Here is a 19,228-nt window from a genome sequence, read left to right as displayed (position 1 = left end):
TGTGCACGTTAGCGAGGCTCAAACTGTGGTGAATGGCAGAGGAATACGTCAGTTTTGAGATAGTACGAGTTTGATTACGATGTTTGTTCGGTCGGGATGGATTCGCGCCTGGATATTGTTACCGCCCGACTACTGTAAGTCGCCTGCAGTACGGTGACCTCCGCTGGGGGTCATATCAAAGTGGCTTTTAAAAGAGAACAAGCCGGCAAATTTAACCTCATCTTGCAGATATTTTGTAGATTGAACCTTGAAGTCAAACATATAAAAATCTGGCACCCTGATTGTGCACCTTTCTATAAATTTTCAAGCGTCGAAGCTTCTCACCTTGGGATCCTTAACTATATAAATCCCTATAGGAGAAATACTGTGGTCTGAAACCTTAAATGGAGGTCCCGTGTTTGAGAAGAGCCCGACCTCGAGCACGTGAAAGAACCCTTATCGAAAATAAAAGGAGTGCGTCCCGTTGTGAGTGGATCAAACCTTACAGTCTGGTCTGGGTTGACATCTTGAAAAGATGATAGTCACCGGTCGTGTCAATCCTTTCACAAACGTGTTACATGTAAATCTCAATGAAAAAGGGCAAACATACTGGAAAAATGAGTGAAGGGAGTCCTGCATTGCCCCTTGCCGTTACGACCTTGGTTCTAGTACTAGTGTTACGTCACATGTGACTCACATGCTAACAAAACCTGCTCGACGGGTACGGATTTGGAAAACTAACATCAAGAGACAAAAAGGTCAGTGCTTCATTTTGCTTTGTATATTTATGTCTTTTTCTACCAGTTTGTCGTCATTGTCAACGTAAAACTATCATAAACATAGATTCTTTTCTTCTTACAGGTGACAAGAGGCGCCAAAATGAATCTAAGAACACTGCTAACATATGGGTTCGCTTTGGGAGTGTCGACCACATTGTTATTATTCACAGTTCACCAATCACAAGTGCCAAAAATGCTCTACACGAGCATCTCGAGACGAAATGACATTTTTCAAGCCAACCTACCTAACAACAACAGCCATAGGTAAGACAAATAGTGAATATAACGTCTCTAATATTGACAACAGTTGATATAACATAAAATGTAAGATCTAGAATCAAAATATTGTGACGTAAGGCAGTTATCATAATTGTTACCCTAGGGGACAATAGGAAACGATGGACCCTGAAAACAAGCTTAACTGACATTCAGCGTTGTTTATCGTGTTTCTTCACCTTCATTCTAACTTAAAGCTACCTTTTCTTTTTAGAAGACCAGAAATGGAGTCGGTTTCAACTTCTTGTGTCCCACAAAAGAAATTCGTCTTCATAAGGACCCACAAGACAGGCAGTACCACAACGATAAACATATTTCAGCGTTACGCGATTAACAACAAACTAAAAGTACTGATGCCAGTGGGCCCGGGTGCGCTCAGTTGGCCGTTCCCCCCAGAAGAAAATGAGTTCGTCCACATGCCGGACGAAGAATACGATACCCTGTTTCACCATTTTGTCTACAACAAGACGTGGCTACGGAGCAAGTTTCCACCAGAGACAAAATACATTTGTAAGTGATGATTCCAGACGTGTTAAGCCCCCCTCTCACTGGACACGTGGCACGCTGGCGGCGTCCCTGTGTCCTAAAGTGGATTTGTGTTACCCTTGACTTTAAAATTGGAACAAAACACACAAAGAAGATTCGTTTTTTGTCTATGAAATTCGTTGAATGCTTTGTCAATTCGATCGGCCGCAGCGACGCCGCCAGCGTGCCGCGGGTCCAGTGAAAGGGGGCTTAAGGTACTATTTGGGTTTGGGCTTAATCAACGCAAAATCGTACGTCAGGTAAAGGTGTAAGGGGAAGGATGGAGAGAAAACAGCAAACAAAATTGCTACTGTCAATCATTTCCACAAAATGGTGTAACTGGAGACTTGCAGGATGAGAACGCAGGTTTTGGTCCAGGTCCAATGTTGCTGATGCAAGTTTGTTTGCCACTGCGGTGCATGTCCAACTAAGCTGTACACTTAAGACAATCACGGTTGAATTACTTCAGTTTCTTTTACCACTCCGACATGACATGAAATATTCCTTGAATACTTCCTTTAAACATCTTTATTAGCCTCCTTCGCAGACTTCCTAGAACGGCGGCTTATATATTTAGGGAGGGGGGCGCGATTTCTTATACGGGCCAAGGTTCTCTAATGCCGGCAAGGGAGTTTCGCTGCCGAGGGAGTTATGTCGCCGAGGGACGACCGCCTTTCTTTCCATATATGCCGTGAAACTCCCTTGCCGGCATTAGAGGACATTGCCCCTAATAAATCGCGTCAGCCACCCCCCCCCCCTCCCCCAAATACGAACGCCGCCGTTCTAGGAAGACTGCGAAGGAGGCTACATTCTAATGTTGTGGACCGATGTTAAGACTTGGACGCAGATACAGGGAGCCAGACGACAGAGATTGTGGATCTGCATGATTTATTCCTGTCCCCAGGATCCCAACACATAGAATGACAGCATGGGTCTTTCCCAGTATGAGGCCCCTGGGCTATTACACTTTCATGAAGGGGAGTTTACAATACTGAATTATGGTCTTAGTGGTTTCTTAGTGGGTTCATACCAACGCTTCTTATTCTTCAGCGATATTAAGACAACCGTTCGGTCATCTTAAGTCCCAGATCAATTACTTCCACCTCAGAAAAGTCCTTGGAATTCAAAGTAAAAACAACCCAGTGAAGACGTTCTTGCAGAACCCGTGGCAGTACAGGAACAGGTCCGAGACATTCTTCCCTCACGTGAACATCACGTGGGACGGTACTAGGAACCCCATGACCTTTGACATGGGGTGGCCGGCCGAGAGGGCAGATGAAGAAGTAAGTGAACAACTTGAATGTGAAAAAACGAGGCAGTTTCATTTTTTTATTATTCCAGAATCACTGTATATACGATCTTAAAGTCTTATTTCAATAAATTTTAGATGATCCTTCTTTGAAAACATTTTTCTTTCTCTGCTCATCTAATTGAAAAGTGTTACAATGAGTTAAGAGTAGACAAGGTCATCCCAAGACATAGAGACATGTGACGAGGTAAAAAATGGTGTCAGAAGTGGGATTTGACCCAACTTCCCCATTTGGGGTTGTATGCACGCCCTATTAATGAATCTTTGCAAACAAGGACTTTTAAACTCTTTGTATCAAATAACTTAAAGTGACGCCATTACTCTCTACTGACAGTAGCAAATCCCTTTTTTAACCAACCAGGAGGAAGCTCGAAAGTACATCAGCAAATTAGACGCTGACTTCACTCTCGTCATGATTTTAGAGCACTTGGACGAATCGGTCGTTCTTCTGAGGCGTCTTATGTGCTGGGAGCTCCGAGACGTTTTGTTATACTCTAAGAGTAAAAACTCACGCCCTTACCCGTATAAGTTTTATGCAGCAACACCAGAAGAACTGGAGAACCACCGTGGCTGGAGCGCCGTGGATTACATGTTGTACAACACGTTCAACAACTCATTATGGCAAAAGATCAACGCTCAGGTAACCGTATTTACCACCAATAGACTTTTGATCATCTTCTTTATCGAATAGAAAAGACTATTTTTACACAACCAAGAGATTTATTCCGTCACCTTCTTCAAGGCAATTCTGACTGGCTTACATAGAAATGCAGCACAGGTGTTGCTGCTTATACATATTAATGAGATGCATTCCCAAACGCAAAGTATTTACATATGTACAATCACGTCGGTGTACTAAATTTCTTACCAGCCTGATGAAACTATTCACGCATCTTTTTATACTTTCACGGATTTTGCAATTGATATGTATTACTTCTTTTGTTAATTATTAGTAAGCAGACAAAAATTAGCCAGATAAGGAAATTCGAAACGAAATTTTAAAAACGAATGAATGAATTTGTGTCACCTAAAAATACGTTTAAATTGTATCTCATCAAACCTTGCTCCTTTAACCACTAGGGTCCAGATTTCTATGACGAGTTGAAATATTTCCGACGCATCAAGAATGACGTCAGTGACTTCTGCATGGAAACAATGAATGACCACAACGGAGTCAATCGGTCAAAGGTCGTAACCGCATCGAAATGGAATCCAGAATTTGAAGTGGACAGGGATTACTGTTGGTGCATTACAAGAAGAAAGGTATGCACTGAAACTTTGTTACTACTTTCTTTATATTTGGAGCTGTATCTTGAATCTTTTCGTATATTGCTGCTTCAAAACGTTGCTTATGGCATTACTGTTGTTCAGGTCAACAGGGCTAGCCAAGTAAAATAAAGGTTCTACTACTACTACTACTACTACTACTACTACTACTACTACTACTACTACTACTACTACTGCTGCTGCTGCTATTACTACTACTACTACTACTACTACTACTACTACTACAACAACTACTACTACTACTACTGAGCAAGGAAATAAACAATCACAAGAAAGCTGCTAGGAATAGACAGGTGTATTGAACAAGCTATATCAACATGAATAATCATTTTGAAATACGGAACACGACTTGTGCACATATATTTTACGGAGATATTTATTTACCATTTGGTACATGGTTGATTTGTTTTCCAGGCATGGTACCTTGACGAGAGGATTAAAGGGCCAAAATATAGAGGAAAAGGGATGGGCTACAGTGTTATGACTCTAATCTTCAACTACAGGCTTCTGCAAAGGGGACTGCCAACTTTTAAAAACATGCGCGAAGCCAACGCGGCTGGCATAAGGGGCTTAAAGAAAAAACGTATACACGTTAAAACAGTGCCTGAATAAGGCCGTATATTTTGACATGTCATATGCTTATCATAGAGTGCTGCATGTTAGCTTGGTTGAATCATGTTTTGTTAAGTTGATATGAGAGATCTTATTTTTCAATTAGAATGTACTTGCTCTATAGTTTTTCGATATATATAGCGTGTTAACGTTGTATTTTATGTTTGTCATAACCACCCGAGAAAACACACTTTTCAATGCGCAATGCGCCGGAAGTTGAGGGAGTTTTGTGTCCTTGAACAAAAAACTGTAACAACATTGATTCCAACCTCCGAATCCGGTATTCGAATTTTCGACGGCGGCGCAACCGGCGCGCTCGAAATGCATTCGAAATATTCTATGGAAGCCCGTGTGATAATACAACTCTAGAACCTCATGTGATACCGAAAGTTATCACACGGTCCGGAACACCCGTAGCGTTACCCCTCATTTTGCGCTCATACGCCTCATAAGTTGACCAATACGAGATAATGTATATTATCGTTTTATTTTGTTTAACCTAATACTGTCCTCCATAGAAGTTGCCTACACCGCTTTGTCCTTCGTGGCAGATTGTATGTAGAAATCATGGTACCATGAATTGTGTTATGTGCGTATTGTATGCAAAAATTAAGGTAGCAATAATCATGTATTGAAGATGTATGCAGATGATATACTGAAGAATGTTATTTTTTTTCATATCTATACTTAAACCGTTAAAATCGCTAAAGGAAAAGTAATGTCTTTGTATAGTGCCTGTTGTAACGTGACTATACATGTAGATGTGTTAGATACATAATTATGCGCCTAAGTATGTATATAGTAATAGGAGAAGTAATCTTATCAAGTAAAGATGTGATGAATAAATTGACACTGTCGATGGTGTCATGAAAGTAACGTGTCATTCAAGATTATCAATCAATTAATCAATCAATCAATCAAGCATTCAACTAATCAGTTAACAATCTAAAAATTACAATCTAAAAACCAATCTAAAAATTACGTAATATGCAAACAAATGGACCCCAAACCCTGTCATGATAACACAAACCCACGTCCATCGTTCACGTTCATGAAAACGAAGGATTTTTCATATATGGCCATTTCCGCTTAATGTACAGCTGTACCGAGATAATGGCATCGTGTGGCGCATTCGGTAGGGCGTTTCGCCCACAACCGAGAGGTTCCGGGTTCGAAACCACCGATATGGCTCGATGTTGTGCCCTTGGGAAAGGCACTTTACACGACTTTCCTCACTTCACTCAAGTGTAAACGAGTACCTAGCTTCGGTTAGAAACGTCCCTCGGATAGGACGTTAATCGTTAAATGGAGGTCCCTTGTTTGAGGAGAGCCACACCTCGAGCACGTTAAAGAACTCACCGCATTAATCGAAAAGAGTAGGGGTCCTTCCCGGTGTGAGTGGTTCAAAACCTACTGTCCTTGGCCGCACATGGGGCAATTGTCATATTGAGGCCACCTGAGTTAGCGCTGAATGGCAGCCGCTCCAGACCCTTGCGATCTAGCCCCGCCAATTGTGCGCTCCTCGCAATTCAACCCTAGCTGGCTGCGAAGAGAGAGAGGTCGGCCTACCCAATAACAAATAGTGTGATTTCCGTGTGCGGTCAGACGAGCTCTACAGAAAAGCCGAAAAACACGACCATTTATAGCCTCCGATGCAGACTCAACCCGGCTGTTTTCTTTTTCAAGTTATTGTTTTTATACTACTATATTTTTTTTCTTATTGCTGGTCATGTGACGCATGCGCACACGCGAGTGTACAAAACCTGATCGACGGGTTACGCTTTGGAAAGGTTACCGTACCGGTATACCCTCTGATGCGAAACTGGATTTTGCATCGTATGTATTTCTTAACTTTTCTAAAGGCTTTTCTTCGTCATTGTTAAGGTGAAGCTGTTCAAGACGACGGTTCTTTTATTCTTTCGGGAGAGAGGAATTCCGGAAGCGCTGACAATGAATCTAAGAACACTGGTAACATTTCTATTCGCCGTGGGAGTCATGGCCACCCTGTTATTAATAACAGTTCACCTTTCGCATGTTCCAAACATGTCTGTCGTGTCCGGATCCGTGCCCGTCACGAACCGCGCCCATTTCAAGGATGTTCCAAACATGTCCTACATGAGCCAGTGGACACGAGAGGGCAGGATTCATACCAGACTGCCTGCCAAGGATACCCTTAGGTGAGATAAGTAGTGCAGATGATGTCTTTAATATTGAGAAAAAGGGAATATAGCTGGTATGTTGAATCTACAATGCCGGTCTATAAAATGTACAATCAACATGTTTAATCGTTTGGAACAAAAAAGCCCGTAAGCACATGTTCGTGTTTAATCTTAGCCTGGGTGCCAGACCACCGCACTCCTGGCGCTAATCCTTCGGCCGGGGAAGCAACTTGCGCCGCCGCCAGAGTTAGCACACGGCCCCCTAATCACCTCTCGCGCTGGGCGATAGAAATTGATTTCGGCTGCTAAGAGCGCCCGGGTGCCAACTCTATCCCTACTAGGCCTTCCCCGCCCAAAATGGGTTATCGCATCGCATCGCGCGAAAGGTCTGGTATCCAGGCTAGTTTCATCTATCCGTTGTGCAAACAGGTATGCCATGGAATAAAGTTGATGGATTTTACCTTTAACCATATCTGTACTTTCGAGTGTTTTCTTCGTACATGTGGTAAACGAACCGTGCAATCCAAACATGGCAGTTGAAGGTAGGGCGTCGGCCCTACTAAGATCTCGTTAAATTAAGTAATTATGTACTTATCCCCTGGGGGCATAGTTAATGTGAGGGGCATTCACTGCCATACACCAGTTTCCAGTTTCAAAGGTCAAAGGTCACTTCAAGACTGGCCCCATTCTGATACATAGTAAAAGGCAAGGTGATTGGTGCAAAAAATAACAAAATGTGCATGAATCTTTGCATGAACGTTGCATGCATTGAAAGTAATATTTCTAATATAGATTTCATCTACATTGTCAAGGGAAAATGTTGCCTAGCAACGTTTGCCATGTAGGTAAAATCTATATTAGAAATATTACTTTTATTGCATGCAATGTTCATGCAAAGATTCATGCACTTATTCTTATTTTTGCACCAATGACCTTGCCTATTACTATATATAAGAATGGGCCAGCCTTGAAGTGCTCCCAATGACCTTTGACCTTTGAAACTGGAAACTCGTGTATTCTGTTGTGATTTTAGTGTTTCTTCACCTTCGCTCTATGGCTGATTTTATTTTTAGAAGACAAGGCGAGGAGACTAAGTCCTCTTCCTGTGTGGCATCTAAGAAGTTCGTCTTTATAAGGACCCACAAGACAGGCAGTACCACAACGATCAACATCTTTCAGCGTTACGCGATTTACAACAAACTTAATGTACTGATGCCAGTGGGTCAGGGTTGGCTCAGTTGGCCGTTTCCCCCAGAGGAAAATGAGTACGTCCACATGCCAGATGAAAATTACGATACGCTGGTGCATCATTTTGCGTACAACAAGACGTGGCTACGGAGCAAGTTTCCACCAGAGACAAAATACATATGTAAGTAATGAATTACAACATGTATTCCTGGGGAGACTATACTTTAATATAGTATCCATGTCAAGCAACAAATTTGATTTGAATCTCAAAAGAGCGTAGATATTTGAATCGTTCGGTTTCTTTTATTTCTTGGACAGACATGGTATAATGACACTTGAACATTTACTAAATCCTATTCAGACCGGGCTTTTTTGGGTCATCCTGGAAGGGGGGGGGGGGCACTGATTGTCAAGGGAAAATGTTGCCTAGCAACGGTTGCCATGTAGGTAAGATCTATATTATAGATATTATATTTATTGCATGCAATTCACGTTCATGCAAAGATTCCGTGAAGTACTGGCAATGACCTTTGACCTTTGAAACTGGAAACCCGTGTATGGTGCATAAGTAATTTATGAAAATGCGACAATTCTTATTGGCTGGAACCGTAAAAATACGTTATTCCCATAAAACTCAAAGGTATGCAACAAATTCTTCACAGAAATGGTGAATAACAATATAGTAATGTCTGCTAAGACTCTTGTTGTCAACAGCAACAGCAATGACGTCAAGATGACGTCATAAAATGACGTTGTATATCTTTTAGCTACTTGCCATCTTGGTAGCCTGGAGTCTAGCCTTCTTAGCTTTAGTCTGCTACCCAAGCTCCGCTCCTCGCCAAGAAGACAGGGCGCCGTTACTATTCAAACGGTTGGCGATGACGTCACGAAATCAGCTAACTTGGGTAGCGGACTAAAGCTAAGAAGCCTGGACTCCAGGCTAACATCTTGGGTCCACCATCTTGAATTTTCAAAAATACATTTTTTTTAGCAAATAACCCTAAAACACAATAAAACATAATGAAAAGGACTAACAACGATTATCTAAATGTTTTTTGCATAAAAAGCATACCAGGTATACCGAAATACGACTTTGAAGGGAAAATTGACTGTTTATAACTATAAGTAAGCCGATGATATGTCCTCCATTAGTAAGCTGATGGTATGTCCTCCATTAGCATAATTGATTAATGTTAAACCATAAAAATTACATGAAATTACATAAGATGTAGTTAATGTAAGAAAATATGTGTGGTTTACCAAGAAAACCTCAAAACTTCAATGTTAAACCCGAGATTAGCTAATTTTGTAAAATATGCCCGTCAAAAACCCGTTGCCATGAAAACACAATATATCATAAACTTTATATATAAACAATATAAAATTGTTGCCAACTACATTTTAGGAAAACTCACGACGTTTAGTGGCTCTAGCCGTTCAGGACTTATGCGACATCAAAGTTGGCGCGGGCCTCAAAAGCCCCCCCCCCAGTCTGAATAGGGTTAAAACATATTGACGACCTACTTCGTTCTTCCTCTTCTTCAGCTATATTAAGACAACCATTCGGTCACCTCAAGTCTCAGATTAATTACCACCATCTCCCGATGGTCCTTGGGATTCAAGATAAGACGAACCCTATAAAAAAGTTCCTACAGGACCCCTGGCAGTACAGGAACAGGTCCGAGACATTCTTCCCTCACGTGAACATCACGTGGGACGGTACCAGGAACCCCATGACCTTTGACATGGGGTGGCCGGCCGAGAGGGCAGATGAAGAAGTAAGTGAAAAACTTGTTTGTAAAAAAAAAATGATGCGATTTTGTAGTTGATAAGTTACAATTTTACCATCCCGGCTTTTGCCTGTCAAAGACTATGTTCCATATTTCCACACGTATATGAGCAACAGTGAGTACTACAGTTACTGTACTCCCTGTTGTTCTTTAAGAAAGCCTGGATGGAACATCTTCGAAAACATATCTGAAACATTACATAACTTAGCATACTCCACGACATATATACAAGTTACGATATGCAACATGGTGTCAGAAGTGGGATTTGATATCCAACTCCTCAATTAAAGTACGCACGAGTTAGTGAACTGTTGAAAACACTTTCTAATTATTCTTTACTGATTTCTTTTGGTGTTTTGTAACCAACCAACCAGGAGGAAGCTCGCAAGTACATCAGCAAGTTAGACTCTAACTTCACCCTCGTGATGATTTTAGAACACTTGGACGAATCGGTCGTTCTTCTGAGGCGTCTTATGTGCTGGGAACTCCGAGACGTTTTGTTTTACTCTAAGAGCAAAAACTCACGCGGTTACCCGTATAAGACCTACGTGGCAACACCTGAAGAACAAGAGAACCACCGTCGTTGGAGCGCCGTGGATTACATGTTGTACAACACGTTTAACAACTCGTTGTGGCAAAAGATCAACGCCCAGGTAACCGTTGTCATTAACAGACGTTTTAATAATCTTTTACATGAATTTTGACATTTTAATCTATTGCTTCTCATGTCAATCATTATCGGACGAACAAAAGTTATCTAACTAATAATACATGGGGCATGAAATTATTTTAAAAAAGACACTTAAGATTAAACAAAAGGTTTTTTAACGGTTGTCTATCTGATGTATACATTAAGTTGTCGTTTTTACATATATGGCCATAGAGTTACCAGATTAAGAGGTGTTATTCACAAATTAATGAAAGCTTGAAAGACGCTGATGCCTGCGAACGATTGATTGATTGTAAGGTATGCTCTGATTGGTTGGTAACAAATTACTAATTTGTCAATATTGCAAGAAATGTTACTATTGACATCCCGACAATATCCTTGACCTTCTAAGATTGCATCATCGCATATTTACTTTTATTACTTTACATAAAAAAGACTTTCAATCTTTAAAGCAACCCTTATGGAAATCCTAGCTTTTTTTCAAAAGCACTTGTTTCTTGAAACCTTTAGGGTCCAGATTTCTACAATGAGCTGAAATATTTTAGACGCATCAAGATTGATGTCAGCGACTTTTGCGAGAGAGCAATGAAAGGGCGTCATGTTGACAAGCAGGCCATGGTCATAACTGAATCGAAATGGAATCCTGAATTTGAAGTGGACAAGACCTACTGTTGGTACATGACAAGACCAAAGGTAGGGGCTTAAACTATTTATATTTCACTTCCCATACCAGAGGTATGCATTGTTTTTGTTCAAATCGATTCAACTCTGCCATTTCTGGACCAAACAACCTGAAATTTGGCATGGAGGTAAAGATGACAAATACCCCCAGGTATTCTATTTAAGGTTCCGCCCTTTCCGCTGCTGGCTAAAGAACGCGTGTTCCATCCAGGTTACCTGAGGTCATGTTGCAGGAACACACTCGCAATGAACGTCACATTCAAACAGATGTAGCTTTGATCATTACAAAAGGTCCGTTAGTCCACGAGGAGAGAGTGAAATATGCTATATTTGCTCAGGAGCAAATGACGGTTGCTATCACCTTTCTAGTTTGCATCACTTTCTTTATTTGGAGCACTCTCCATTACCATGCATTGAAAAAAAGGTTGTGCGTTCATCACAACATTCAAAAGCTCCTTATAACTATAAGCAAAGAAACTGAAAACTGTGGTTCTCAAGGAATTTGCAAAATTCAGGCCCTTTCTTAAAGGCAACCTAAGCAATATTAGAGCGCTGAAAGTCATATATTCAAAATCAATTTTTTTCTGATTTCTATCCATAGTAAGTTTAGATAACACTATCCCATTGTATATCGACCATCATGGAGCAAAAATGTGATGTCGTTGTGCGGTGGGAACTCATTGAAAATCTGAGCACTTGGAGGCCAGCCATCATTTCAAATCTTCCGAACATGCACGATTCCGACCGATAAATCCCGAACGCTTCCGAAGAAATAATCACGTGGTCATGGCTCAATGTACTTGGGCATTGTGACGTCACGCGGCCGGAAGTTATCGAAGATTGTCGACAGAAAACGGTTACGGCTCGATTCTGGGCTGATTTTTTTGGGGACCCAATAAACAAAATACTCCTTTTGTGGCTTGCTTCTGTACTAATTTTAAACGCCCAAAGTATGAAATAATGATGCAAATGTGCTAATATAGGGAAGTATATGTAAATTTCAACCTCACCAAAAAGAATTGCTTTCCCCAGAATATTTCAAGTTTTACCCCCTGAAATCGCTTAGGGCACCTTTAACTGATACTGTAAACAAATCTTAAAAAATGTATCGAAACCAAAATACATAATCCTTCTGAAATACTAACACGAAGCATGTCTATCTAAAAATATGATAGCTACAGATGCATTTATTTACCAATTGGTTGTTTTTCCTTCCAGGCGTATCACCTTGACATAGAGATTAAAGGGCGGAGATATACAAAAGAAGAAATGAGCTACAGCGTTATGACCATACTATCTAACTACAGACTTCTGCACAGGGGGAAGACTACTTTCAAAAACAAACATTTAGCTCGAGCGGCTGGCATCAAAGGCTTGCCGACAAAACGTTTACACGTTGATAGAAGTGTTCTCGAGCATTAAATTTCGCGGTAGGGAGAAAATGGAGTGTTTCCGGTGGTTTTGAGTTCGCGTTTGAAACTATAGTTGCGCTAGTCAACCAATGGAACGGCTTTTCGCGGTGGTTTTAAGTTTGCGGTAAAGAGTTGACCGCGTAAACCACGTACATAAAACCACCGTGAATATTTCTGCATTTACAGTATTACGAGCGTGTCTAGCCTTGTTTATAATTAAGCATGTTTTGTAATTAACGTTATTATCATATAGCCTATCCAACCTGACCCATATAAGAGTAGAAAATTCCTGTATGACGCATAGATCCATTATACTATCAAGAGTGCATTTCAGAATTTACATTTGCCCTTTTGTACAGAAGATGATAGATTTCATTTTTAAATCAAAATTTCCACAGATAATATTTAATACAATTGCAATCTTGGCATGTCAAATCTTTTTCAAATCTATTCTATTATCTATTATCATCATTCCTCCCTGCTGGTGTCTGAATACTGTTTTCTTTCCGCCCGTTTAGATTTGACTTGTATCGAAATGGTTTATTCTATTTTGTCATATGCTCACAAAATATTTGATTCATTCTAAGATAATAAAACATTTTTTTGGAAAAAATAAACAATATACGACTGTTAACAAAAAGATAACCTCCCCCTCTACCTAATGAAACGGTCGAGCGGGTGTGTTATGGCGTCATAACACATGGGCAATGGAGGCGTCTGATTGGTCGACGCCATCTGGCCATGTGGTAATATGTCTTAACTGTCATTAAAATGTATTTTTCCTGTGTTAGAAGTCTATATTCCTCATAAAGACTTGGATATTAAGTTTTGCAGGTTGGAATGTACTAGTTTATGAAAATTATTGTTCGTTCATCTTGATAATATCTTCCAGGAATATCAAGTTCTCCACACCACACTGTTCTTCATTTAAGATCTCATGTACAAGCTATGGTAGCAATAAACTTGTACTGTTGTGTTATATGTGAAATGAAGTCAAATAATCGCAAATATTCGAATCATATATTGCAGTTGTATGTAGATGACTACTAAATATCATCATATTTTTAGATTTTCTCATGTTTCTGGTCTTCTTGATTAATAATTATTATGTAAACCTATGACACTATATTACAGTCATATATGTATTAAACGCATTATGAAGCAATACAGACAGCATACAAAGTGATGAATTGCTGTTGTAACGTATATTGACGATTTTATTCTTTCACATTAGCTTTCACACAGGAAATGTCAATCATCAAATAATATAATAAGCAAACATTAATAATACGATATTGTGACAGAAAGCACGGTACAAGAAAACTCAAACTTCACAGATGTAGTATTTTGGTTTGTTCATAAATGAATTTATTTGATTCAGCCGTGTGAAAAATAAAGTCTAAAGCCAAAATTCATACAAATCGCAGAAAAAAAAAGTGAGGTTATAGACAAATTGACATTGAAATTTAATCTCCAAGCAGATCTACACGGTGCCAAAAATCGTATATGCTAGCTCCGGACTGGAGCTTACCTGGCTGACTGGAGCTTCTCTGGCTACAATATACGATTTTTGGCACCGTGTAGATCTGCTTGGAGATTAATTGAAATTGTCAATCAGTCATGTGTCAGATTGTCAGTAATAAGTCCATCAATCAATCAATCAATCAATCGATCAATCAATCACTAAATCAATCAATCAATCAATCAATAGATTAATCAGCCCTCATACAGTCTCAATACTGACGTGTTCCTCTACCATTCACCACAGTTTACGCCTCACTAACGTTCACAGAAGAATGTCTACGGCTTTGTCAAGTTCTGTGACGCACTACTTTATACCCGAAGTACTTTTGACCACAGGGGTCGCGGAGAAATACTGTGCTATGGTCAGCTATGTTACCTAAGCACGATGGTTGGGCTATTTCTTGACGTGCTTGCAAATAAAAGTGCTTTAAAAGAGAACGAGCAGGCAAACTTTAGCTCATTTTCACATATTTTATAGATTGTACCCTGAACATATTCGATTCTTGTTATTTCTTTGTGCACATTTTCAGGCGTCGAACCTTTTCACTTTGGGATCCTTAACCATGTAAATCCCCGTAGGCGAAATACTGTGTTCTGCAAGGTACTTTCCACAATGGTTCTGCTACCTTTATTTTACACTGAAGACGAAGGGGCTTCCAGAAACATCCACTTCCGATCCCAGAATGCACAGCTGCACCGAAAGTGTGACGTCACGGCGCGGACAGACGAACTCCACAAAGAAGCCGCCATCTTTGTTCGGGTCGGGTTGGACGCTACACAGCACCTCGCTGTTGCCGATTTTGACGACGACTCGAAAGTCAGTCTCTTGTAGCGTGTATCGTGTCTGGGTAAAAAAAGGCGTACATGTAGAACTTTATTCCACAACTATATAATCAAGCTGTCCAAATTAAGATACATCTTTTATAATCAAACAGTCCAAATTAAAGGTGCACTCTTTAATAGGAATAAGGAATAATAGTGGTTTATTGGTCAGAAATTACCCGTGCAATGCCAGACAGTGCTGAATTGCTGCAGGGTTTACAATCACATAGTACACAACAGATACATATTTGCTCCACACTTGCATTTTGTGGAACTGTCGCAAGGATCTTAAATCAGTGTGAGATTAAATAGCGGGTCTTGGGTTTGAAGTATTTACAGAAGAAAATAAAATAAAGGTATGCTGTGCTTATAAAGATTGCTTACGAACGATAAAGATTCATAGAGTCTATAATGACTGGTTACATTTCCGAAACACAAATCTAACATGATACGGATAAAAACAAAAAAATTACCTTTCTTTGGAAGATGCCAACACGACAGGTTTGTCCAGGGCGCCACCTGGCGACTTCAGGGGTAAAACTGCCCAGGTAGAAAAACTTAGCTGACAGCATACACGCCACGTGTCGCAGCTGACGCTGAGTTGCTGGCTTTTCGATCCATTTATCGATGATCCTAATAGCAAGAACAACGCTGGGGCTAAATCAGACCTTATCATCTTAACACTCTAATCAATAAGATTAACCCTCTATCGTTGGGTTCTTTTCGTCCCTTACTTTCAGACAAGACCGCAACAGCATGATGCTCAATGGACCTTGCTCGTCCTTTAGTACAGTGGGCCTTGTGTCCATTTGTATCAACGTCAAGGTCATAGCACCACCACACTAATAACTTTCATCTGTCACACATTAGTGAAAAAGACATTCCTCTGGTCGAAATGGTCACACCCAACCCAAAACTAAAAAAAAACTAGCAAGAAAAACACCCCTCCATTAACATGGTCACATCCAACATAAGCGACCCCCCCCCCCAAACACCCCTCCTAGTAAAATGGTCACATCCAACATGGCGGCCCCCATCCTTGGAAGCAAAAATAGAATAGGTTTTGCTATCGCAAACCTGTAACAATTTTGAAAATGCAAAACAGCAACACAGGCCTATTGTGCAAAAATTGATAAATTCATGTCAATGATTTCTTTTAACACGATGAGTACTTCCTTCGTCCTCCTATCCCAGGTTGCTTTGATAAGTTATACATTCGTATAACATTAACAAAACATCGATGAAGGTTAAATATTCCAGCAATAGCCTACAGAAAACAAAAGTTACTGAAGCAACCATATAACTTTTCAAAACTTTGGTATTTGGTAAGATTTAAAACGTACGACGAAAGCGCTAAAACTCACCCCTGTAGCGTATCTACATCAGTGTTGTCCAATGCCCAGTCGTGAATCCTTGTCTCGGTTTTCGGCGACACTCGCACGAAGCAGTCGTTGTCCTTTTCCATCTCATCCCAAATCTGTTCCGTACGGGAGATGAAGTGCACGAGTGACGCGGTGAACGAGCTGGTAGTCCCTGGTGGTCGTCCCCTACAGGCCAGAGACAGCATCAGGTCGACAGGTTTCTCTGGCCACACCTCCCTGGCGAGTTTTCTTCCCTCGGCCGCGGGACAGTTAGCACCCACTCCTCCATCGCAGTACGTCTGCTGCCGGCCGTTGTTGAAGATTTTGACCGGAGGGAAATATGGAGGTGCCGCCATGCTTGCCAACACGACGTCCCTTGCTCTGTGGGTGCAGTTGTGACCCGAGAACGTGACCACGTTCTGTTGATCGACATCGTACACAACACACGCTACGATTGGTAGTTTGAGTTCAAATCGTCCTGTTTTACTCGCCCCGCTGTCGGCTGAGGGTCTTTCGTTGCCTGAAGCAGACTTTTGGCCACCCGAATCACTCGATTGGGTAGCAGAAGTTGTGGACTGTCTTTGGTCCTTGTGATCTTCGGGGATTTCGTCCCCGTTTAGAGTACGATCAGCATACATGTCTCGTAGTTGTGATGCAAGAAATGCATTGGAGTATCTACTCCCGCTAAGCATTGCAAGGACATCCCCAGAAAATCGCTTCCAACCGACTTTTTGAAATACATTTTTGATACTTCGTAGGTAGAATTCTTTTACAGAGGTCGGATTTTTGTGGAGCAATCCAATGGTTGCACCAATAAGAGATCCGATGCTTGTTCCGATGATCAAATCAAAGAGCTCGTGTATTTCTATACCAGGAGCAAAGTCGGAGACAAGGCGGTGAATGTTTAGAAGCACTGCTATCTGAACGAGTCCGAGTACCCCTCCACCGTCAAGGGCGAGCAACCGGATTCCAACGTTTTCGGCTTCCGGAATAGCCACTGGGTCGTCATTTTGGTAGTCATTGATAGATTGTGTCGTCATGGAACTGACCAATCCGGCATTGTGTGGGAAAGGACATAGAAATACCTTGTCCCCGGAGAGAACTTTCAGCTTGTGATCGGCGGAACAGATAGCGTGGCCACACGGGAGGAACACGTCGACGTTCCGCCCGAGACAGACACAGCAGACGGAGGTTTTGTTACACACATCCGACCCGAAAAACTCGTGGAGCACTCTCGCCTGTGACTCGGCCATCTCCCTTATACCTTTCCCATCCATGGCACCTTGTATGTCGTTAATGAGATGTTGAGCAGACGAGAGATTCGAGAAACCCTCGATGCCCCCCTCCCACTGGTTGTACAGCTTCTCAAAGATCGTTAGACACCCATTTTGTCGCGGTATGGTAGCTTCGGGATTTTCGTGAAAATCGCCATGTTCCTCAGCGGTTAATGTGCAGGGAAACGAAACTCCTCTCATGGGGCTGTCTGCCATACATGGACGGCAACTGTTAACGACACGTATTGCGTTTTCTAGGATTTCTACAACGTCTTTTTCAAAGGTGCTCAGAATGTCTTTCCTGGTACATGCTAGGAGCTGCGCGTTCAGGCTAAGTTCGAAGGCAATACTCAGAGAGAGACAGTGCAGGGCAACTTTTGCCATCTCTTGGTACCTCTCTCTGTACTTCCTAAGTCCGTCAGAAGACTGCAGACTTTTGTCAGCGACATGATTCCTGATCTCTGCGAAAAAGCGATCAAAGAACGCATCCTTGGTTTTGAGGGAACGAAGTCGTTTCGATGCCAGGCTGACTAGATTTTTACCACCCCCTGACAGATGTCCCTTTGCTTGCATTTCTTGGTTGGTAACATGAATGAGGCTTTGACAAAGCTCCCAGAACACGGTCTCTGGGAATAAGATGGGTGCACCGAAATCAGACATGGACAACTGTTTGCGAACATGTGCTACCTCGTTACACAACCGAGAGAGAGACGTTCGCAAGACGGCAATGGCTTGTTGATGCAGCTCTTTCTGAGTAAGGGTGGGGACGCGGATCACCACGACTTCCTGAAAAAGTTTCTGAAGCTCTGATGCCTCCGAAATATCTCTGAAGAATGCCTCGGTGATGTCTGAATCGTAGTCGTAGCCGTCAACTACAAACTGTTTGTTTTGAACGATGATCAGTGCGGGTTTCCATGCGTGCTCTGTGTCTTGATTCGCAGCTTTTGCAACGTTAATGATGTAACTGAGCGTGGTGGAATCTTGGGTGGGGTTCTGGTGTACGTACACAACAACATCGCTCAGAAGAAAAGCCAAGGAAGGCAGTACCTTTTGTGTCAGAGTCCTACGCTTTGACGAATGTTCACTGACAATGCTGTGTAGCCACTGAGGCATAAGGATCTCCTCGCGAAACCGCTTGTTGACTTCTCTCGGCAGCTGCCCTCCAACCCCCTCCGTGTCTACTAAGATAGTCCGAGAGATGGGTCCATTGTCGCCCACTCTTGGCAGGTCCATACCCGGGTAGACATGTAAACCGCATGTCTCTGGCTCCAGTTGGTGTGCATTCGCTACCAATGGCCAGTCCTCTATATCTACATCCACAGACACCAAGTCCGTTACGAGGGTCGTCTTGCCCACTCCAGACCCGCCTGCGAATGATATGACTGGGACGTGGTCCTGTGAACTCGCTTGTGATGTCAACTCGTCTAACAGCGGTTCATTCACTACCAGAGGATCCTTGCCATTGTCGGTGTCCAGACTTACAAGTTGGTAGCGTGATTGGGTCGCAGTTTCCTTTCCATCCATGGTACCCCAAAGTGGCTAGGATCAGTGGAAAGTTAGAGAGATTTGACCACTCACTT

General features: G+C 41.8%; 3 protein-coding genes across 3 annotated transcripts; 2 read left to right on the top strand and 1 right to left on the bottom strand.

Moving 5' to 3' along the window:
- The first annotated feature begins 696 nt into the window (after positions 1 to 696).
- Positions 697 to 13,022, top strand: LOC136422040 (galactose-3-O-sulfotransferase 2-like). The gene is made up of 7 exons (XM_066409657.1): positions 697 to 737; positions 841 to 1,022; positions 1,249 to 1,544; positions 9,660 to 9,892; positions 10,279 to 10,557; positions 11,085 to 11,267; positions 12,474 to 13,022. The coding sequence occupies exons 2-7, from the start codon at positions 859 to 861 to the stop codon at positions 12,675 to 12,677; spliced, it is 1,359 nt and encodes a 452-aa protein (XP_066265754.1). The 5' UTR covers positions 697 to 737; positions 841 to 858; the 3' UTR covers positions 12,678 to 13,022.
- LOC136422318 (galactose-3-O-sulfotransferase 2-like) lies at positions 2,616 to 4,896 on the top strand. The gene is made up of 4 exons (XM_066410018.1): positions 2,616 to 2,842; positions 3,230 to 3,508; positions 3,949 to 4,131; positions 4,570 to 4,896. The coding sequence occupies exons 1-4, from the start codon at positions 2,798 to 2,800 to the stop codon at positions 4,765 to 4,767; spliced, it is 705 nt and encodes a 234-aa protein (XP_066266115.1). The 5' UTR covers positions 2,616 to 2,797; the 3' UTR covers positions 4,768 to 4,896.
- Positions 13,023 to 14,797: 1,775 nt separating the features above from the next.
- On the bottom strand, positions 14,798 to 17,800 carry LOC136421980 (calcium-independent phospholipase A2-gamma-like). The gene is made up of 3 exons (XM_066409580.1): positions 16,378 to 17,800; positions 15,487 to 15,646; positions 14,798 to 15,035 (listed from the first exon to the last, which is right to left on the bottom strand). Exons 1-3 carry the CDS (start codon positions 17,649 to 17,651, stop codon positions 14,820 to 14,822), a joined length of 1,650 nt encoding a protein of 549 aa, XP_066265677.1. The 5' UTR covers positions 17,652 to 17,800; the 3' UTR covers positions 14,798 to 14,819.
- Between the last annotated feature and the right edge of the window lie 1,428 nt (positions 17,801 to 19,228).

This window comes from Branchiostoma lanceolatum, chromosome 16 (genome assembly GCF_035083965.1).
Source record: "Branchiostoma lanceolatum isolate klBraLanc5 chromosome 16, klBraLanc5.hap2, whole genome shotgun sequence".
Lineage (NCBI taxonomy): Eukaryota > Metazoa > Chordata > Leptocardii > Amphioxiformes > Branchiostomatidae > Branchiostoma > Branchiostoma lanceolatum.
This window is presented reverse-complemented; position numbering and strand designations above follow the sequence as displayed.